This window comes from Sceloporus occidentalis, unplaced genomic scaffold (genome assembly GCF_023333645.1).
Source record: "Sceloporus occidentalis isolate IW3139 unplaced genomic scaffold, rSceOcc1.0.p SCAF_3, whole genome shotgun sequence".
NCBI lineage: Eukaryota > Metazoa > Chordata > Lepidosauria > Squamata > Phrynosomatidae > Sceloporus > Sceloporus occidentalis.
The window spans coordinates 55,064,260-55,088,241 of NW_028316983.1; the positions used below are offsets into that span (position 1 = coordinate 55,064,260).

The 23,982-nt window shown below is 40.0% G+C and overlaps 1 protein-coding gene across 6 annotated transcripts in view; it reads right to left on the reverse strand.

The window, feature by feature from the left end:
- The window catches only part of PFKFB2 (6-phosphofructo-2-kinase/fructose-2,6-biphosphatase 2), a 48,503-nt gene that overhangs the window by 6,356 nt on the left and 18,165 nt on the right, over window positions 1-23,982 (reverse strand). The window contains exons 8-16 of one of the 6 annotated variants that reach the window (XM_089514462.1): window positions 22,839-23,046; window positions 21,627-21,773; window positions 20,141-20,245; window positions 19,735-19,864; window positions 18,388-18,450; window positions 17,081-17,151; window positions 11,635-11,826; window positions 9,455-9,477; window positions 7,775-7,916 (exon numbers count right to left, since the gene is read on the reverse strand). In XM_089514462.1, coding sequence (XP_089370588.1) covers window positions 7,856-7,916; window positions 9,455-9,477; window positions 11,635-11,826; window positions 17,081-17,151; window positions 18,388-18,450; window positions 19,735-19,864; window positions 20,141-20,245; window positions 21,627-21,773; window positions 22,839-23,046 — 1,000 coding nt within the window. In that variant the 3' untranslated portion in view covers window positions 7,775-7,855. Of the gene's footprint in view, window positions 1-7,774; window positions 7,917-9,450; window positions 9,478-11,631; window positions 11,827-17,080; window positions 17,152-18,387; window positions 18,451-19,734; window positions 19,865-20,140; window positions 20,246-21,626; window positions 21,774-22,838; window positions 23,047-23,982 lie in introns of those variants that run through there. The other 5 variants (XM_089514464.1, XM_089514463.1, XM_089514465.1 and 2 more) reach the window with 5 other exon arrangements.

The window sequence follows — 23,982 nt, forward strand, 5'->3', positions numbered from 1 at the left end:
CTGAGGTTAAGAAATTTACAAATAGTGCATTTTTAAAAATAGACATTACAAACCAATACAGGAATGGAAAAAAAGGAGTGCTCATTTTAGTAGTTTCTTAAACCTGATTTTAGTAGTTCATGTATTAGTATCAAGAAATCCATACTTTTATAATATTGTTTGCATCTGCATATTTGAATACACAAGCCCTCTGAATGAAATTGCTTGATAGCACATCTCATTTTATGCATTTCTGTAATGAACAAAGAGCACCTCACATTTAGGAGAAGCTAGCAAGACTGTTGTGGCCAATCCCATCTCCCATGTGCTTGTATCAGTATGAAACATTATTTGTGCATGCATCTGTCACATTTATACAGACATATCCCAAACATACATGATGGGATCCAAAGTGCAATGGACAGTCTTACTCTAATCTGTTGGTGTTTGTATATGTAGAGAGGGCATAGCTTTCAAATTCCCATTTATGTGTCCTTTGAAAACATCCAGCAAGGTCAGAGCCTTCTGGGGTGCTTCTTCTTCCTGGGCAGAAGGGGCTGGCTGGCTTGATAGAATAGGCAGATGGACAGACAGATGGGGGAGAGAAAGAGGTGCATGGAACCTAGCTTTAATGTCTGAAGCATTTCGTAGGTTTATATGAGTTTCACATAATGCATAAAATGTCTCTTCACCTCCAGGTTTACAACTGCTGTTCCTTTTCTAACAGTTGATGGAAGTAAGGCTTAGCAACCAAAACTAATGTGGTTTGATATCTTACAATTACTGGAAAAAAATTATTTCACAGTTGAAAATTCACAATACAGATATTTAAGACATGTCAATACAATATTGCCTTTCAGTGTGAAAATAATAAGTATATGAAAAGGTATATGAAAAACTGTTGGCTTTATGATTTACACATACCATCGGAATCATAGAATTGGAAGAGACCTCAAGGGCCCTCCAGTCCAACCCCCTGCCACAGAAGTTAACTGGCAGTCTTATGCTTTTTAGAAGGAGTTCACATTCATCCACAAATTAATGTGCACATATAACACAAGTTTATTTCCTTTTTCTGAAGACCTGTTTCTCATCCAGCATAAGCTACTTCTGAAATGTAGTGGGGTACACCTTAGAATCAACACCTAATTCTGATATGATCTGCATACATGAAACAAAGGTTCTAATAAACCATTAAATCACTGAACATTTTTATTTCTAGAAAATAAAAATGTAAGAGCAAATACATGTCACTCAGATAGCTAAGCAGTGCATTCATTTTGGGCTTGAGAAAAGTATTCAGAGAAAGGAAACACAGAATAGTGTTTTAACATACAGCTTTTTCATTCACACAGCTTCTATACTTGAACATGAACATGGCTGGAATTGCAAATGCACCAAAATATAATGGTACAGTACAGCCCTATATTTATTTCCTCATAATGAATGCATCTCTGGGCAACACAAAAAGATATCACATTTGACCAGTGCCTTGGGCTGCATTTGAGCAACAAGGTTGTCAGCATCTGGACTCCCAAGGAACAGATCAGAAAGGGCTGAAAACATAGTTTCATTAGTATGCAGCCACCCAGTGAAATGCCATTCTTGTTCTTGCAAACAAGCTAGTAAAATACTACTGTTAGGTGGATATGTAATTTGTTGACTCACCAAACCCAAAGGGTGCTCACTAAGGGCTCCTCCTCATCTTGGAGACAAGTGACTAGTAGGGAAACACAGGGTTCTGTCTTGGCCCCAGTGCTTTTCAACATCTTTATCAATGATTTGGATTATGAAATAGAGGGCATGCTTATCAAATTTGCAGATGACACCAAATTAGGAGGGATAGTCAATACCCCAGAGGGCAAGATCAGAATTCAATATGTCCTTAACAGATTAGACAGATGGGCCAAAGGTAACAAAATGAATTTCAGCAGGGAGACATGTAAAGTACTACACTTTGGTAGAAAAAAATGAAATGAAGATATAGGATGGGGAATACCTGACTTTACCAGTACATGTGAAAAGGATCTGGGAGTCATAGTAGAACAAAAGTTAAACATGAGTCAACAATGTGATGCAGCAACTAAGGTGGGATACAGACCGCCCCAAAGGGCGGTCTGCTGCCGCCCTAGTTTGCTGCGCGAGGTAGCTGCAGTGGACAAACCGCGCGGCTCCCTCGCACAGCAAAAAGAACCTGCAAAAAGTGGGTTCTTTTTGTGGTGCCGTAAGGCGCCAATGGCGCACTTGCGGCGTAATAAAGGCGCTGAGATGTGTGGATGCTAGGTGTCCTTCACGTCAAAATAGTGGCGCCCGTATGTACAGGGCACCGCCATTTTGACACCCTCATCACATGCGAGGGGCGTCTGAAAGCACTGCCCCTCACACGTGACGACGGTGCCCAATAGGGCCCGTCTAGCGAGCGCCAATAAAAGCCAATATAATACTAGGGGGCATCAACAGATTGTAGTATCTAGATTGAGGAAAGTAAGAACTCGTTCTATGGTGCTCGTGTTGCGTCCGCGGAGTTGCGTCCGGCAGAGTTGTTCAGAGTGGTCAGCTCCCTCCTGCCCTGAACCAGATCCTTGAACCTTCTAAGGCCTGCTGTGACCAATTTAACAACTTCTTTGCGGATAAAACCTCTCAGATAAGCGAAGGTCTTAACGCCGGCATTAGGGCAGAACCTAGAGTAGAGGTATCCAGAGCCTCCGTGGACTCTATTAAACTGGATCAGTTTGAGTCCGTTAGTACCGATGATGTGGACAAGATCCTTAGAAGTGTTCGGAAGACAACCTGCTCTCTCGATCCCTGTCCCTCATGGCTAGTGGCTCAGGGGGGACCGGTGGTAACTTCACTGTTACACCGGATCATTAATACATCCTTGAGGGACGGGCAATTTCCATCAAGCTTAAAATTGGCCATAGTAAAACCGCTGCTTAAAAAGCCCTCCCTCGACCCCCTGATGCATAATAATTATCGGCCAGTTTCGCTACTGCCATTTTTGGGGAAGGTGATCGAGAGGGCGGTTGCAATCCAGCTTCAATCGATCTTGGATGAAACGGATTATCTGGACCCATTTCAAACCGGCTTTCGGGCGGGCTACGGGGTTGAGACTGCCATGGTCGCCTTGGTTGATGATCTCCGTCTGGGCATTGACAGGGGAAGCGTGTCCCTGTTGGTGCTCTTGGACATCTCAGTGGCTTTCGATACCATAGACCATGGTATCCTTCTGGAGCGCCTGGCAGAGGTGGGAATCGGGGGCACTGCGCTCCAGTGGTTCTGATCCTACCTCTCTGGGAGGTTCCAGATGGTGCAGCTGGGAGACGTGTGCTCCGATAAGAGGGCCCTTACATCTGGGGTCCCTCAAGGAGCCATTCTGTCTCCCATGCTTTTCAACATTTACATGAAACCGCTGGGAGAGATCATCCAGAGACATGGGGCGCGGGGTTATCAGTACGCTGATGACACCCAAATAGTCTTCTCTATGTCTCCGACTGATGCAGTGACCGGGCATGGCATCTCTCCTCTCGTGGCCTGTCTGGAGTCGGTAATGGGCTGGATGAGGGAAAACCGACTCAGTCTGAATCCAGAGAAAACGGATGTGCTCGTGATAGGTTCTCCTGGCCCAGGGATGGCGGTGGTTCCACCTGTCATGAACGGGATCACGCTTCCTGTGAAGGACTCGGTACGCAGTCTGGGGGTGCTCCTTGATTCGTCGCTCCACCTTACATCACAGGTGGATGTGACAGTCAGGAGCACCTGTTATTAGCTTCGGCTGATACGCCAGCTGCGTCCCTACCTGGGCCGGAGGGACCTTATAACGGTAGTACATGCTCTGGTAACCTCTCGTTTGGATTTCTGCAACGCGCTCTACATGGGGCAACCCTTGTACCATACCCAGAAGCTTCAATTAGTGCAGAATATGGCAGCCAGACTGGTTACTGGCATACCTAGAGCCAGTCATATAACACCAGTGCTTAAAGAGCTGCACTGGCTGCCTATTCACTTCCGGGCGCAATACAAGGTGTTGGTTATTACCTATAAAGCCCTAAATGGCTTGGGCCCAGGATACCTCGAGGACCGCCTCTCCCCATACAATCCGCCCTGCACTCTCAGAACATCTGGGCAGCAGCTATTGAGGGTTCCAGGGGCCAGACTAGCCTCTACTTCTAAGAGGACTTTCTCCATCTCGGCCCCTACCCTTTGGAATTCCCTGCCCATTGAGCTCCGCTCGGCCACCTCCCTGGCTCAGTTCAAAAAGGGGCTGAAGACCTTTTTATTTAAACAAGCATTCCCTGATGCAAGCCCCGATTAACTTCTCCCTCCCCTCTACGTCAGCAGTGGCAAGCTGGCTGGAATGTTTTTATTGTATTCTGTTTATGTATATGGCAATTTTATGTATTTTATGAATGTTGTACACCGCCCTGGTTTTATAGAAGGGCGGTATATAAATAAAATTTTTATTATTATTATTATTTATTAATTGTACCATTCTATTCTGCCTTGGTCAGACCTCACCTGGAATCCTGTGTCCCATTCTGGGCACCACAATTAAAAAAGGATGTTGACAAACGGGAGCGTGTCCAGAGAAAAGTGACCAAAATAATTAAAGGTCTGGAAACCCTGCTCTATGAGGAGTGGCTTAGGGAGCTGGGTATGTTCAGCATGGAGAAGAGAAGGTTAACATGGGGCAGAATAACCATGCTTAAATATTTAAAAGGGTATCATATTGAATATGGAGCAAGCTTGTTTTCTGCTGCTCCAGAGACTAAGACATGGAGCAATGGATTCCACCTACTGGAAAACAGATTACAATTGGGCCATCATAGGCAATACATTACTGACCATCCAGCATTGCACTGTATATGACAGTAGGCACACATAATACTTTAGACTTGAGTGAATATTGTCTAGCAAGAGTTCTGCATGTGTGCATAAGGCTTTACAGTTTTATGAAGATCCACAGCAGCACAAACAATGGAAAACCCCATCAAAATGGCCTAGGCTGGCTCTTTCCTCTTTATCTTTCCACCAGTAAACAAAGACCTTTTTAATCAAGCAGGTCTTTGTCATGCAATCTGATCTGTTTTTCTCACTGGTTGGGTATTTATTTTTCTTTAACTGGTACATTTTTAAATTGTGCTTTAATTTTTATATATTTAATCATTTTATGTATTTGTACAATTTTATTGTGAGATGTCTTAATTCTTGGTGGGAGAAAGCTAGAATATAAAACAAATGAATACCTAAAGAATAGGAGGATATATCCTATGGTATCCATCTGTCAGTGTAATGGATGCTTTTCGTAGAACAAATTTCTGTTCCTAAAATCCTCTTGGGCTCCTCCCAAATCTACTCTGGAATATTTAGAGAACCTCTTTAGTAGATATGGGGTCATATATAGAAAGGCCACTGAGCAGGAGAGGCAAAAGGACTTGAACTGCATGCATGGAATTGGATCAAAGTTGCTGCAAATATTAGTAGTCTCCTTGGTTTAGTAAAAGGCACACCCATTTTATTATTCTTGTGCTTGTACTTGGAATGTGTTTGTGAGTTGTTTTTATTTTTAAAAGTAGATGGACAAAATCACTGGGAATCACTCCCAAGAACTCATATACTTACTACTGAGCCATATGCAAAACATGTTATAGACAATGTGGTATACCGTTAGAGTGCTGGACTGAGACTTGAAACAACCAGGTTTCTAGTCCCTGCTGAGCTAAAAAACTCATTGGCTGACCTTGGGTCACTCACTTTCTTTCAGCTGACATTCCTCACAAGGTTGTTGCTGCGCTGAAAAAGTGCAGAATGCCACCTTGAACTCACTTGAGGAAAGGCAGCAAATAATTGTAGTTAATTGATAAATACATAAATAAATATAGATGCATAAATAAATGTTAATATCTACATGTACAAAGTACGGGATGATTGCTTAAGCTTGCACATGACTGCAGCTTCAGAAAAATAGCTGCTTTACCTTCAGTTATACAAATAAATAAAAGTTTAATATATCTTCTACAATCACACTATTTCAGGGTTATCATTAGAGAGCCCTAAAAGGCACATTGCCCTCTACTTTGAAACACAATCATCTAGGAAACAAATTCATTCATGAAAATCCTCATTACAAACTAAAAAATTAAGAGATATTCCTTTTAAAAGTTCAAATGAGTATTTGTGGATATGTGGCACTTCAAGTTAATTCCTCCATGAGTATGTAAAGAAGAACTGAAATCTCTGGGAGAAACAGCAATGCACTGACAGATTAGCAGAAAAGAGACATCTAAAAGGTGCTAGAAAACAATTCATTGAATACAATGTTTTGAGGAAAACAGAGGGGAAATCCAGTTTATTAATGCATATCAGTGCCTCCTTTGTAGCTTTCTGGAACACTAAATTACAAGGGAAAGTTGAAGGCTTTCATGGCTGGCATCCATAGTTTTTTGTGGGTTTTTTGGGCTATGTGGCCATGTTCTAGAAGAGTTTGTTTCTGGTGTTTCGCTGAAAATGCCAGCCACAGATGCTGACGAAACGTCAGAAACAAACTCTTCTGGAACATGGCCACATAGCCTGAAAAACACACAAAAAATTATACAAAGAAAAGATTGAGGTCCACGAGTGGGTTGTACTAATAACGGTACCATTTTCTTTCTTTTCTATTTGTTTAGGGCTTTCCCCCCTAAACGCAGTAGAAAGATGGAGTGAAAAGCGGGGAGGTGGAAGAAAAAAAGCTAGGGAACCAAGACAAAGACTATAATATCCTTATCTATCTGTAGACCCTGTATTGTGGGTTGCTATTGAAGATGAATTTTAAACTTGATAAAATTAAAGACATCTGCCCTAGATTAATCAAATCTAGATCAACACCTTCTGACATGCTGTCAAATATGACAGTCAGTCCAAATAATACCCTATGATGCAAACAGTCCTGCAACTTTACTATATAACTCTTAAAGGATCTTTAGTATAAGCTAATAGTGCACATGAAGGTAAACCCAGTACCATAAATGTCTTCCCTTTCTTTTAGTATAAAATTAGGCTAAGACCAAATGTAGACTGGCAATAGGGCTCTGTGTAGCTCTACACTTATATCTTACTTATCAAGTTTGTAAACAGCAGCCCGTCTCTTTGTCTATCCTCCAGCAACTTGATCAGATTTATCAGGGAGCAGATGAGTGGAAGTTCGTAAGTGTAGCTATCATAAAATTTAAAATATGGCAATTATAAGAAGGTTTAAACAATATTCTTGCAGAAACACAGGAAAGTATTCCCAAGACAATTAGAGACAAAAGTGGAACATTCCAAGCAAGTAATAAATCGCCTTATGCAGGTGAATCATTTGCAGATTCTTGTCAGAATGTTCCCATTGAGGGAAAGTGCAGGAACAGTACCAAATTTCTTCCCAGGCACTGAATGAAATATCCCTCCATTTCTCAACAGCTAACAAATATTTATCAAAAATATTTCTTTGTTTCAACACTATCAAATCATACCCATGATACCCACAGTTTCTAAGAAAACTAAATTTCATAAATACCGAAAGAACTGCAATTCCTATAGGTTTTACAGTGGGAGTGTCACTATTACCAATACATGCAGGGTAGAATATCACCTCACAAATATACAACACAGAAAAATCACACACAAAACTCAACTCACTTGACAGGAATAGTTATCACTGATTTAAAAACAACAACAGATTCATACATACTAGTACAGATCAGGGTCACAAATTAAAATGGAAAAATCTGATTGTTTGAGCAATGCAGAAGGAAGTGCAAGCTAGCATCATTGGAAAACCATGCAAAAGGAAGGATATGGAACAGAGTGGTCACTGTCTACACAAGGCTTCAGCAAATGCATCTCTTATGGAACAATCTCACTTGGTGGTGGAGACAGATAGGAGAGGTTCACAAATGATTGAGCAGTCTGTTTTCTCCCTTTAGAGAGGGGGATAACAGAACCATGACATACCTTCTCACATTATAGGGTGAAAAAAAAGCTACACAATGTTTCCCTGTTATTGCTGTTCATCTAAGAACTCTGTCAATGTCTACTAATTTGTGTGTCAAAATAGGTATTAGGTATTAGTGTCAATTGTCTTTGAGAAATAACTGTGCATCTTCCAATGCAGTTTTTTATGGAACTCACCATTAATATGGAAATCTATCAATAAATTCAGGCTCAAGAGGTTACTGAAGGGAGACATTATTTCCTTATGAGACATACCAGAAATATTTGGGGGGGGGGGATGAATAAAAAAATTAAGGAGGGATTTTGGAATATATGTATTTTTTAGGATGATGAATAAAAAATGTTTATGACAAGGTGTTCATATATTTACTCCCAGAAAATTATATATAAAACTATGCAACAGGGAGACTTTAATGTGAGACAATGCACAGTATCTGAAACCACTGCAGTTCCTGATCTTGGTTTTCTTTTCTCAGTTCTTTTTATGGGACTGAATATTTTATAATTGCTTGACAGCTGTGGAGGACTATGGGAGACAAAATCGATTTTCTTTGTTAAACTACTATTAATGGCTTCTTCTTTTTTAATTGGCTTTTGCCTCATCCTAATAAAGCAGCAAAACCAAAGAGCTTTTTAACAAGAACCTCTACCTCCAGTAATTGCATTTGTAAAATAAATAAATATTATTATTATTATTATTATTCTGCCTTTTTCCCAAATTGAGATTCAAAATGGCTAACAACAATTAAAAATAAATAATTTATTAAGCTGGTAACTGTTGCCTCAATGAAAGGTATTTTTAATATAACAAACATAACTTTTATGCCAAACAAAATTATATAATTGTATCCTATTATGTATATAATATATTTTATGTTCCTAAAGTAACAATATTCAATTTGCAAAGGATGCTAATATCATAATTTTCCATTTTTCTTTAAATATCTGTTTCCTTCTGAAAAGCCTCAACTTTAAAATTCATTGACATTTTACATCCCTAAGCAAGACTGCTGAAAAATAGAATTTATATTTGATCATTTATTGTCGCACTTGACATATCTTGCTTGCTGGAAAAGTGTTAGTAATAACAAATCACTATTGGTCCATGGATATATTTCACCTAATGTTAGGAGCCCTGGTGGCACAGTGGTTAAATGCCGGTACTGCAGCCACTCACTCACAAACCACAAGGTTGTGAGTTCAATACCATCCAAGGGCTAAACTCAGGCTTGTATCCTTCTAAAGTCACTAAAATAAGCACCCAGCTTGTTGGGGGCTTTTATTTAGCTTACACTTTGTAAAACGCTTAGGGAGTGCTTAAGTGCACTGATAAAACAGTATAGAAATGTACTTGCTATTAAATGGACTTTTAATCTGCAGGAGTATTATTTTGCTACTTTCTCTTCATGTACACTGTTCTTCAGTCATCAAATAATGTCTTGGTGAATGCCTAATCATCAAAAACATACAACATCACATGCAAGCTGTTCTCAATGATACTCACAGGCAAGCACTTCCCACTTGAAGCTGCAAAGGAAAAAATAGCACAGAAAAACTCAAGCTGCAGTTCAATGAAGGTATAAAAAAGCAGAAGAGCATGTGGAAAAAGAATGAAAGCAATCCTCACAAACAAGGAGACCTAATTGACTTCACTCTACAATGACGCAAACCAGTGACTGTTAAATGTTAAACAGCACCTGGCCTGGCATATTTACACACACAATACTTTTTCAAGCCAACAGAAATGGCCTCTTCAAAGTAAGCTCTCATTTGAATATTTTGATCAATACACCAAAGAGACACATGGGAGTTTTAGAGTGAACTATTTGCTGGATCCAAGGCCTGCTAACCCACCCTTTTAAAAACACTTATGATGTTTTAGAAAAGCTCTGGTAAGCAGAACAAGATTTCAGCACTATCTTTACTTTGCAAAGTCTTTCCCATTGTCAAAGGTTTTCCTGCTATATTACAGCAATTTAACAGAATAATATTGACCTTGGTATTTCAGTCATTTTGCAGTCTGAGAGCTGTATCTTGCCCTAGTAGAGACCACTATTTGAAATAGCACTGGAAATTGAGCTGGTAACTCTGCTTTAGAATGTGGATTGGAATGGATAGAAAGGGAGAAGGGGAGTGAAACCCAAAAGGAGGCAAAGCAGCAGCAATGTTAGCAAAACAGGGCCTCTCCCATTTGGTGGGAATTCCCAGTTTAAAGGATAGATGCAGCATACTGTGTGACTGCAAACTACAACAAATGGCTGCAAATTTTGTGTAGAAAGTATGGCCCGGTACACACTGCCAGTTTGCGGCAGCCTAGGGTCGTAGTTCATGGCGGTGGCATGGATGCGCAGCCCCAACTCCATGACGTCACTTGTGCTCCCCGACCAAACGCTGGCGCACCAAAGAGATGTCACTGTACTGCTGGAGGTGTCTATGCAGCCCTATCAGCAGCACAAAAAGGAGCTGTGAAATGGAGCTCCTTTTCACTGTGCACATTGTTCCCATGGCAACCAAACGGCTGCGGGAACAATGCCAAGGAGAAAGGGGCCAGGTGGCCCCTTTCTCCCATGGATCTGGCTGTCCGTGTGTCCGGGGGCATGAAGCCTCAAGGACAGCCTTTTCCGCGCCACGGAGAAGCAGAATTTTGCTAGCAAGGCTGCCCTAGCCCCAATCCAGAGCGAAAAGAGGTGGGTGTAGGCTGCCCCAAAGGGGTGGTCTGTACTGCACCTTAGTGTGTATTTTGTGTAGCAAACATGTATCTAAAAAGAGCTGCATTACATCAGACCAAAGCCTATAGTTCAGCATTGATTTCACAATAGCCAAGCAGTTCCCTACAACATGCTTACAAGAGGGCATGAATACAAAGGCACTCTACCTCCTGTATTCTCTAATCACTGGTACTGAGAGTCATTTTGATATATGTCTGCTTTGTTTGTTGTTGCTGTGTACCTTCAAGTCTTTTCTAACTTATGAGGACCCTAAGGCAACCCTATTGTGGGGTTTTCATGGCAAGATTTGTTCAGAGGGGGTTTGCCATTGCCTTCCCCAGAGGCTGAGGGCATGTGACTTGCCCAAGATCACCCAGTGGGTTTCATGACTGAGCTGGGAATAGAACCCTGGTCTCTTAAGTCATAGTCCAATGCTCAAACCATTACACCATGCTGGCTCTTTGTCTACTTGCCAGTGACATAATAGTATCATGTAACAATTGTTAACTAGATGTCAGTGATAAACTTTTATCGATATGCCAATTTCTCTATAAAATGTCATTTTCTTTCTACCATCCTTAATCTAGGAGGTTTTATTTTGGGGTTAGGAATACGCTTTTTGTAATACAAAAGAAGTGCTGTGCAGCATCTTTGAAAACTCATTATTTCTGAATGTCAAATTACAATGATTTTTTAAAAAACCTTGGACTCGAATCTCCAAAAGGAAAACAGAGCATGAAGCCATTTGAAATGTAGTGCAGCAAATTCTTCAGTAAAGATCCAAAGGACCCCACAATGAGTTTTTTACACCAAAGTTTTCCAGTCTGCTTCTCCCTTGAAAAATCATAACGAAAAGCTACCAGACCTTTCATAGTGGCATTAGATGGAATTCAAAGGTCTACAGCTGGAAAAAGGAGCTGTGCCATTTTTCAAAATTTTGAATGGAGAGAGAAGGTTAGGATAGAGGAATTACCACCTGAATACTTTCTTGCAGCTTCTGTTGGTCAGCCCCATCTTGAGCCTCCAGGAACAGCAGCGACCCTGCTGGACTGAGAGGCTTGCTCCCAACACTGTAATTGCGAGGACGCTTTACTGTGTCCGGACTGGCTAATGGTGTGAAGCTGTTCCTTCTCATCCTTACAGGGTTTTGGCTCTTTGGAAGATTGCTCTGATTAAAAATGGAGGATAGTGTAAGGAGTGAGAAACTAAGCCAAACAAGTTTTGTATCAAAATTAGTACCCTGGAGTATTTCAGATGCCAAGCTTATATAAACCATAATAGTCATAAGTCTAATGGACATGCAACGTGCTTATTCAGACAAATAACATTTTTGATCTTTTATACACTTCACTTAAGCACACAGCCATCAGTATACATATGTCTCTTCTTATCAGGCCCAGTTTACATATTACTAGGCCATCAGTTCTTTCCTGTGGTGGAGTGGGGTCATACTCTCTTTCCCTTCTGCAGGAAATAGACTATAAGAAAAGTCATACTGGATCAAACAGAAGCCCATCTAGTCTTGCATTCTGTTTCCAGAGTGTCAAATCAGTGGTCATTGGAAAGCTCAAAAATAGGACATTAGATACACGGAGCACCCTAACAATGGTACTATACATACATGACTAGTATTCATTGATGGCCTCATCTTCCACCAATTTGTTCACCACCACCCTCTTTAAAGCCATCATGTTTATGTGTATATGCACATACCTGTCCACCACTGGCAGTGGCTCAGTAGTGTACAAAAAGTACCTACAGTGGTATTCAGTGGGAACAGTGGCTAACAGGGACCACTTCTTAAACATAACAGGGAAAGTGTCCCCTTGTAGTGAGGAACCTTTTAGAACAGAATGTCAGGCTGAGATGGACAGGGGAACTAGCAAAAATCAGGTAGCTCACATTGCACAAGCCGCACTGGATACTACTTAAGCCTACATCTCCAAGTGAGCTCCAGGAAATTCAGTAACTAATACTGAACACAGACTAGATCCTTTCCAGGATCTCTCCAAAAGTCTATTATTAGGACCATCAGGACCCATGGTGTAACAGATCAGTATACTGAATATTAAAGGATGCAACAGGTATTTCATAGATGGTGAAAATTCACTTTCCACTACATGCGATGAGAGCCTCCAGGTCATGGCAGCAGGACTCCTATGAGGCCCTAAATTTTCCCTAAACATCCTAGGCCTGTTTCTAGCCCTAAGAGGGATTGTCTTGGCTGAAAACAGAGGCTTTTATATGTTTGCCCAAACAACTAAATAAAATGAACATGTGTGCTGAGAAGCAGCCCCATCAAAAATTTTATTTCTCTTCATTTAGGTGGAAAGATGAAAGGATGGAAGCCCACTAGTTTCCACAGAAAAGCATGTAAAATTAATTAATTCTCAGTTTTTATTATTCCTTGAACTATTATACTATACTGAATAGAGGCCTTGCTGTAGTCTTGCCTGGCTTAAAATAAACCCTTGTTGCCCTTCTAGACTGTGAACTGTTCATGTTTATCTTTTACATGCCAGTTTAACCAAGCATACAGGATTATTACAGATATCAATTAATAAAGCATTTCAAAAACTTTCTTTTCCTTTATGAAACAGCAGCTTCTAATTAAAAGCTTCCAAAAATGTCAAAGATAACAAAACCATCAGTGCTCATCATTACTCCACTCCCATATTTTCATTGTTACTGAAATTTGCAAACATAGTTGATACATAGTATATCTACTTTTAAAAACCGGCAATGTAGTTATTGAGAAACTAAAGAAAAGCATAGGGTAAGGTGTTTCTGAAAAATTATTACAGAATGCTACAGGAAAACAATTCCTTAAGTTCTAATAGGCCTGCATGGATATTGTTTCAGACTCGAAGACTCTATAAAATGCAGAATAAATTGATCCCTCAGAGATCATAAAACTTCAGTTATTTTTCTTAAATAAACTCCAGTTCTTTGACTGGTGGAGCAACTGGGCTGCAGAGTCTGGCCCGTTACAGACCGCCCAAAAGGGGCGGTCTTGGGCCGCTGCTGGTTGCAGTGCGGAGGAGCCGCAGCAGCCAAACCGCGCGACTCCTCCGCGCTGCAAAAAAGGAGTGCAGAAATCGCACTCCTTCCGGCAACCTGGAAGAGCCGCCGCAAGTGCCAAAGCGCACACTCGCGACGGCTCTTCCGGGTTTAGACGTCCGGACGCTGTGAGTCCGTTACTTCAAGATGGCCGCGCCCGTCTGTATAGGCCGCCGCCATCTTGCCGTACGGAATATGTGCGAGGGGCAAGGCGCGTCCGGAAGCGCCGCCCCTCGCGCATATTCCCGGCGCAACGACGGCGCCGCTTAGGCCCATCTGTAAGGCGCCTCTATTCTGACTACAATAGCAGAAAGGGAAGTTTGTGCTGCTGTAAGTAAATCAGCATCCTTTGCTTTATAAATGCACTAGAGCTCCTTCAGAGTCATTCTGCAGACTTATCCCTAATTGCAGGGTTGTGCCAACACAATTCTGAATCCTTCTCCTGCTCTGGGCACAATACTCAATCTCAGCACTATGATTTAGGTTTCATCCACACTCCAGAAATAAGTCAGTTAAATGCCATGGCCCAATGCTATGGAATTCTGGGAATTGTAGTTTTGTGAGACATTTAGCCTTCCTTGTCAGAGAGCTCTGGTGCCACAACAAACTACAGTTCCCAGAATTCCATACCACTGAGCCAGGGCAGTTAAAGTAGTGTCAAATTGGATTATTTCTGCAGTGCAGATGCCATGGTTCCATACTATGGAAACCTGGGGTTTGAAATTGGTAAAATTTTAAGTAGTCCTCCCTAAACTTCAACTTGCAGGATTCCACAGGGATCAGTTAACATGGCAACAGAACTGGAATCAAAGTACCATGACAGTGTCATGTGAAAGGGCCCCAAGCTATTTGCATGGTACTGTTCGGACAGTCAGGAAAAATTGACAAAAAAGAGGTAACAATGCAGTAAGTTTTCCTTGTACAGGGACTATAGTATACATTTCAAGTGGCAGCAATATCAATGTTGTGACTAAGGTCCAAAACACACTGCAGAAATAATCCAGTTTGAAATTATTTTAACTGCCCTGACTCAATGATAGGGGATTCTGAGAACTGTAGTTTTGTGAGACGTTTAGCCTTCTCTGTCAGAGAGCTCTGGCGCCATAATAAACTACAATTCCCAGGATTCCCTAGCATTGAGCCATTGCAGTTAAAGTGATCTCAAACTGGGTTATTACTGCAGTGTGTTTTGGACCTCAGTCCGACTCTCCTAGGCTTCCCAGGCCATAAATTTTTTCATAAGGAGTGTTTTCATTTTTGATAAATCCAGCAGCCTAGCGAGATCTCAAATTAATACCAGGGGCTGACTAGAGTTATCCATATACATCAAGTGTGGTTTAAATAGAATAAGAAAGGCAGAGTGTTGTGTGTGTACTTCATACAGGGAGAATGCTTGTTGAAGGCTTTCTTACAGTGCAGAGAGAGGGAAAAAGCAATAAAAAGAAATATTTTTTACTAACTTCAAGGTTAGCCCCAATTAGAGAAGTTCCATTCAATTAATGACATTAATGTGTAGACTTACGATATTCTTATTGATTCAGTGGGTTGATTGTTGTTGGGAATAACAATTGGAAGCCAGCCAATGTAATAAAAGTGAACATCCTGGCTGTTTTAGGTTTATTTGTTTTTTTCACTTAACAGCATAAATGGAATGAAACAAACTATTAATATTCATATATTTCCTGAAATTTATAGCCTTAGAAACAGAAAATTTCAATTGGGCATATATGTGTGTGTGTGTGTGTGTGTGTGTGTATGGGACAACATATTGTTAACCATTGGACCTTGCTATATTTTGCTGTGTGATTATTTATTTATTTATTATTTATTTATTAGAGTACTAATACCCGGCCCTTCAGACCTAAAGGCTATCAGAGCGGCTTACAATTATTATTTTTAATTAGACAGTGCAACTCAGCTATAGCAAAACTGAAGCAAAGAGGATTCACTACTCAAATGTTAAAAGTGGGTTTGATTTGTAAGTGAACCATTTTAATACACTCAGCTTCCACCAATCTCATCTTTCCTGCAAACCAAGGAACCAAAAATGCTGGCATCTACCCATGGCCATGCATCGTATCTCCTCTTTCTATCAGAATCCTCTTCTATATAGGCTGCCATTTTGGCACTTTGATGAAACAATGTATACACATTTTCCATGTTACAACATACTGATATGCATAACAGGCATTTTTGTAGGCCACTTGAACTTAGAGGTCATATCTCAGTTTCTTAGCATAGTAAACATATTGGCATATATGAATTTGTGCTCATCCAGTACTTGAACCCCCTTGGAGGTAATCATGTCTCCTATTAAATGATAACTCGTGTATCTGTGGTTGAAGTGAGATTTTACTGCTCCCCTTCGCATCACAGATTTCTGAACTAGCTGGGTTAATGTTTTTCTCAGCCTCTGGCAGTACAGATAGAGAAGGTAAAGGTTATTCACAAGATGTATGTTAGTAATTAGCAAATATTTGCCTGTATTCACCATGTGGTTCACAGACTGAGAGATAACATAATTAGTTCCTAAGAACAAAAACATGTGACTTGGTGACAGAGTTTATAACAGCTGTGGCCTTCCCATTGCTGAAGCCAAGCTCACAGAGTGCATCTGCTGATTTTTTGTTTTGTTTTGTTTCTCTAATGCCATTAAAAATACACTTTAAACATCTAAAACATACCAACAGAAGATCAGAAAGTCCAAGGCTAATATTTCCCAAGACACACTAACATGATTATGTCTTTTTATATAAAAGCATAAAAACAAAGAATGTGATGTTCATTACTACCAAGTTCAAATTACCTGAAATCTATTTTTTAAAAAAAGAAAGAAAAGAACTTGTTTATCATACAATTACTTCCAAATTCCAGTCTGAGAACATAGCTATGACTTCTTCAAAAGCACGTTACAAAAAGAAATCTCGTTTTTATCAATTTTGGGGAAGGCTGAGTGTGCCAGAAAAAATTCTTGAGTAAACACACAGTATATTCCATCTGCATTAACTTAAGAACTTTTCATTTATTTCTAGGGTTTTTACACAAAATATTACAGTAGTGATGGGAATGCATGGCCTTCTAGACAAGTCCCATCATCCATCACAATTGTTTTGCTGTCTAGGGCTGCTGGGAGTGGCAGTCCAACAGCATCTGGAAGACTGTGCAGTCTTCAACTTTGCCTTACAATGTGACCTGTAACTTAATGAAGTCAAAGCACTTGGTTCTAATTTAATGAAGTAAACAGGATTTGAAATGAAAATTTAAATTCAGGTACTTCAACTTAACACAGTCCTGGATGGAGCTCCAGTTTTAGCAGCATGTAAAACAGAAGACATGGGCCAGGAGTTGTGTATAGTACATACCATTGTGGATGGCTTGTCTCGGTGTGTATCTACAGCTTCAACATTCAGGGAAATCATTTCTAATTTGCAGCCTTCACAAATTTGAAAATACAACATACTTTAAAATTATGCATTGTTGCAAGGGAAGTACTACAATATTATTCAATACTGTAACCAAAAAGGAACATTTGCCAAGAAAACAAACACTTCGCAAAGTGAAGTTGAAGGCTTTCATGGCCAGCATCCATAGTTTTTTGTGGGCTTTTTGGGCTATGTGGCCATGTTCTAAAAGAGTTTAATCATGACCAAACACAGTGTGCAAACACAAATCAAAGACGAGAGACACTGCAGACTGAGTCAGCTGGAAAAATCAGCAGTAGCGGAACACATTATAAACCATCCTGGGCATAAAATACTGTTTGATAACACTGAAATTCTGGACCATGCTGACAACTATCAGGTTATAGTGCACACAGAAGCCATTAAAATCCATAAACTTCTATATGATTTAGAGTGGAAAGAGGAAACCCTAAATGTGAACAAAGTTTGGCTACCAGTCCTGAAAAATATCAAAATGAAGACTCAGCAAATGCAAACGAGAAACTACAAAAGGTCAGGGGCTTTCCCAGCAGACAATGAACACCAATTAGCAGACACTAATCCTCTTTGTATATCCTCCCACCCTAAGGCCCTGCCATCAACAACAGAACAATACACCGATTAACATGGAAATAATTCCTGCCTACCCAGGGTCACATAGTATATATACATATCCACCTCTTTTCCATGCCAGCATTCTCTGAAGATGCCAGCCACAGATGCTGGTGAAACGTCAGGAATAAACTCTTCTAGAACATGGCCACATAGCCCAAAAAACCCACAAAAAACTTCAAAGTATCCATTTCAAAACTGAAATAGGAAATTGTCTATACTAAAGTTAGACAAAGAAAAGGCAGGAGCCCACTATAATTACTAAGGCTTCTCCAAAATATTTGACTTATTTTTTATCATAAGAAATGCTTCAACTAGATAAAGCAAGTTAGACTTCCAAATTTATAAATATTTACAAATTTACCAAGTTTCAGGTAAATTGCCAGTCAAATCTCTACAAAGTTACAAGGGACTAGACCCTATTAAACTGAATGGAATTTTCTTCTGAAACACAGGACTGTACTCTAAACAGTGTTTTCCTAGATCTGAAACAGAAAATCTAGCTGCACCCATATTTCAAGTCTTAAGCTAGACAGCATCCTAACCATTAGGTCACTGATTCCTCTCTCTTTTGTTCCCAACAACTCATATCTAATCATAGATTTTAAAAAAATTACCATAAGCAACTGGTGTGAGTTTCAAGATAGTATGAAGTGGGCACCTCAGGTAGGGTAGCTCATCTAGAAGAAAACAAATAGGAATTAGAGACAAGAAATACCAGGCATGGTCTAAAGTGCTGTTTATTTTGTCCAACTCTCTCTGTTGCCTCAATTCAAGAGAAACTGTAATTGTGATCTTTTGTGAATGAACTCACTCTAAAGAAAACATTCAGAAAATGTGTTTATTAACTGAAATGCATAAGGAAGTTATCAGCTGCATCCAGTATAGTGCATTTTTGCATTGTGTGTGCTATTATTTATTATATATAAATTAAAATATCAATGTGCTATATCAAAGTCAACAAACAAAGCCAAAACTTGACACAGGCCCAGTACACACCGAAAGGGCGTGACGTCCTGGCGGCAATAGTAGGGCTCAGGAGCACCCACCAACTGCACACTCCAGAGCCCTACTACATGCGGGCGGCGCCATTACTGAGCGGGACCACCCACACGGGGGCCATACGGATGACATGTGGGCATTTCAGTGCCCACACGTTTCTGATAGGAAGCGGCATCATAAGGGCTGCAATGTAGCCCTTATGACACCGCAAAAAAGAAGCCGCTCTAGGCTCTAGGCGGCTTCTTTTTTACGGCGTAGCAGCACCGTGTGATTTGGATACTGCAGCGCAGCTGCACAGTACAAAGGGCCGGCATTTCCCTGCTGGTCTGTACCGTGCCTTAGTCACTGTCCATGGACTTATTAACTCATGTAGCATTTATTGTTTGATGTTATATAGTATGTTGTCCTTCTGATGAATAGCATAGAATCCAAGATGCTGAGCACTGCAGCATTCACGAAGCATACATAGCCACAGTAAAAATAGAAATTAACAAAGGTTTTATATAAATGTATGTAAGACTAATTTAATCCTTGATCTCCATTTTGTAGTGTCCTCTTACAATACATATTCATACTACAATAATGTACTTGCATATCTATTCTAAACTTAAACAGAGGCTGGATGGCCATCTGTCGGGGATGCTTTGAGTGAGAGTTCCTGCATGGCAGGGGGGTTGGATTGGATGGCTCTTGTGGTCTCTTCCAACTCTACGATTCTATGATTCTATGATGCTATTCCCTTCATGCATAGAGATCACATACTCTAGGTTCAGAAGTAAACTGTAAGGAGAGCTCTCTGTGTGTGTACATAGAGAGATTTCTGGTGGCACTGAGGTAGAGACACACTGCATCCTTATTCTGGATACAGTTGCTAATATATTACATGTCATTTGGCTCTTTGTTATTCCATACAATGATCTTCCCTGTTTCAGTAAAGATGTTCAAAGGATTTGGTTTCTCACCTGCACTTTTATCCAGGAAATAGGCCAGTAAGCATCTCATAACTGCCTGGTGAGAGATAACTAGGACATTGCCCTGACGTTCCAGCTCCATAATCACAGGTTCCAAGCGCTGGACCAAGTCTTGATAGGACTAAAAAAAAAATAAGAACATTAATAAGGAAAAACAGGGGCATTTATCAGATTTCACACTCTGAAACAGCAGGTTTCAAACTGGTAATAATTCAAAGAACACGTTCTGAATATGTTATTATTATGTTTTTAATTTCTTTTATATTCAGTATAGCTATTTCTAAAGGTCTTTATAATACTGTATTTACCAGCTGTTGCTATAAAATACTATCTATCCTTTTAAACCTATGAAATAAGAGTCACTGTGCATTATTAACTGATTATAAAACCTCCTCACTTCTCCTCCAGGGTAGCGATAAAGGTATTTGTCTTGGTCTCGAAGTGCAAATTCTTCTGGATATTTTCTTTGAATCTCTTCATATGTCATTTCTTCACATACTCCCTGGAAAAATGGAAATTAATTCCCAAAGATTAAAAGAGAAATAGATGTGCACTCCGAAATGTGACATTTATCGAGCTTTGCTAGGTGCAATCTATAGAAATGAGTGGAACTAATTGAAAGAAATTATAGAAACTTTCATTTCAGAAAGTGAGGGGCGGCTTATAGTATAACACTGAATTGCAGGCACGAGTAATGTGCATAGGACTGCAGTTATGATTTTGGAGTAGGCATCTCTCAATTCTTTGGATTTGAATAAACATGTGAATAATTATAGCACAAAATTTTGAAATTAAGGCCAGTAAATATAGGGCCACTCCTTTTTCAGCTGGCAAAAAGGTGGATTGGGCCATGACAGCATGGGGTTGCTGTGGCCCCAATTCGGTTTTATCAAGGGTGGTATGTTTTGCCCCATAGTTAGTGTGCTATATTTTTTTTATTTATTTAATGTCACCTTTCTCCCAGAGTGGGATCCATGGCAGCTCACAGATAATTAGCTCTAATTAGCTCAGATCTTGTAAATCCTTGAAGTAAGGATATATTTTTTAAAATAATAATAAAAGCATTATATCCTTATAGCAAAAAATAAAAATAAAATCCAGGTATATCTCATTTAACAAAGCGTCTGACAAAAAAGTTCCTTTTGACAAAGTCTTTTTTAGGCCCACCTACTCCTTTCCTTTTTTCTTCTTGTTCTCTGTTTAGTTATAATTTTCTTCAGAAGCATCAACACTGGGAAGATTGTGAAGGAGGGCTGGAGAAACACAAACTTTTGGTGTCAAGTTGCAGTAGTGTGTGTACAGTAAACAATGCACTAAAGCTTGAGCTAGGAAAGAACAGGATTCTACTGTATCAAATCCTGTGTATGCCTGCTTATAACAGGCAAGGTAAACAGTAGCAGCCTCCTGAAATCTAAATTGAGTATGTGTGAACAGCAAAACAGGCAAAAAAAGGGTAAATTCTGCTCACTAGCTACCCTCAACATATTTACAAAGCACAGATGTATATGTTTGGCCACCCAAATGGAAATCATGAGAAAAGTGGAGGCTGGTGAAAGGGGGGAAAACCCATCCATGAATGCCTTCTGAAAGCTTTGACCACTCCATATATTTTTGTCTATGTATGCAACACTGACTTAGTTGTTTAATTTCACATGGACATATTGTTATTTTTTGATAAAATGTCTGCTGAAATATGTTGAATTGCTCTTTTTTGTGGTGTAGGAACCTATCCTTGTTCTTTCCATATTATTTCTGACTCTGGTATCAAATTTCCTGTTAATGAATTAATAGGCACACATCTACTTCATGAAATGAGATATAACTGTATTTGGAACCACCATTTTCCTAACCACTCTGGGACCAGTGATTGGCCTTTTACTCACAGCATCAATCTCATTCAATATCTTCCATTGTTCATATGGTACCCCCAGAGCCTCTGCTGTCTGGATTGTTCTCTTCAGTTGGCTAGTCCAAACCTTCAGATCCACTATCTCCTGCTCTTTGATGTACTTTTTCAGTACTTGAGCAAACTGGAAAGAAATGCAGTACAACTGAGAAGTTAAAGCAATTTTTATTCTGAAGATGAAAACACTACCCTAAGATTGATATTACTCTGATTGTCAGGCTATGATAACATAGCACAGACAGACTTTGATACAGAATTCAGAGAGCAAGACCTCTTCCAAAACAATGAACAAAACCAAAAATTTCATTACACAATTTGTCATATCTTTTGTGGCCTATCCAACTGATGTCCCTCTGTTGATTGAAGTCTTTTTGATCCAGCATAGAAAAAGCCAGGCAACATTTGGAGACTTCTCCTCTTCCCTGTATGTTTCAATTGTGGCCTCTGCTCTTTATCTCAATTGAAACTGAGGGATTGTCTACACTTTTTAAAAAATTCTCACCCAAATTGGTTGTGATCAGGACACATGGCACACTGGCCAATTTGCGCCATGTGCAGAGGTTTTAGGCACCTGAGGGATTATTTTGCAGATAGTTAGGGGAAAGAATAGATTTTCTTGGAAAATCCAGATGTGTAGTAAGTGTAACCAGCAAATTTACACTGTGCTTTGTGGGCAGGATGCTAGGACCATTCCCACCGGGAAATGACAAGTCCCTAGGAGACATCTGGGAGGTTTGAGCAGTGCCATCACTATATATTTTTTATAAAATGGAGCTGCATTTGTGCACATAATTGCATATAAGTATATCTGCTTGCCTGATATATTTTATATGCAATCTTCCATATTTGCACCTCTGCGAAAATACATATGTGCACATTCTTGATGGACAGGAAAAGAATAAATAATGGAAAGCAGCTATGGTTGTGTGATTCAGAAGCTCTCCATTTCATATTAACACAACCTCTGGATAGAGGAATGTGTGGCCCTTAACTCAAATTTACTGCAAACAGCCTCGATGTCACTTTTAATAGTACAGAAAAGCCTTGGAGTCACTGTGAATCTGGAAAATCCAGGTCACCTTGGATTTTACTGTATGTTTTGATAAGCCCCGAATGTCAGAAGGCTATACAAGCCTCAACCTTTCTAATACACAAAGGCAGTAGCAAATCTTATACAACAGTATCATACCTGCTTTCCTCTTGTTGACAGGCCTGAATCTCCACCAATCTTGCTAACAAGGTTGCACTCACTTTCACCATGTCTACAAAGATAGATGGTACGTGGCTGAACGTGAATATTCATGAGGTAATAGACTATTTTGCTTTGGATGTAATCCTGGACACGGTTGACAAGAAAGCGTTGCCCTACGTTGATCACTTTAATGAAAGAATGATCTCTGGAATTAAGCAAACACCAGAAACATTTGGTATCATCACAGCATGACACTATAATTCAAGAGTGTTGAATTAGTAAAAATATTTTGCCATGTATCTGTTTTACAGTCCTAAAGTTCTTGGAACTTGAGATATAGGATCTGCTTGCACACAAAGCATTAAGCCAACTTCTCTGACTATGCCCTGTTGTGTCCCCAGCCAAACTTCCCCATCCATCCATCTCAGGATATCCTGATCAAAATTCCAATCACTGTTTTTTTACACTAAAATTAAAGCCATCAACCAGTCTGGAACCACACTGTCAATTTCTGGGAAAATACAGTCAGCCTTTGTTACCTGGCGAGATAGCCCATCGCTTGGAGTTAGTTTTTAGGTATAAATATAGTTCCAAAATTGAATCTCTGCAGATGCAGCTGGCATGCACCTCTGTGTATGTTCTGTGTCACCCTCAGACCTCCCAGTCTCAGCCATTCCATTCCAGCTTTCCATGGCCTACTCATGAAACAGGTAACTACAACTCCCCTACAAACCCCTAAAAACGCTGCTATCTCATTTCCACATTTTCACTTTTGGTTAGCTCTGCATGCTGTACCTGTTTGAATTGCTACGTGTGACTGCACGCTGCGTTTTTCTAAACAAAACCTTCTTAATTTACCTAAACCCTGGAATCCTGCTCAGTTAGTACTGGTATAAACAGGTGCAAATGGTCCAAAGATGACCCAAGCCTCTTGCAATAACTAATTGTGATTTCTGTTGTTTATCAGAGTTGCTCTGAATACTCTAAACAAGTGGGGGAAAGAGGAAGTTGAATTTTCTTCAAGTTCCTCTCCCCTTGATAGATTAGGACATCTGAAGCAGTTAGCATTTCCTGTCTTTGGCATAATAACATTTTGCAAACTATTATGTCTCACCACATTGGCTCTACTCTTTCTATTTTC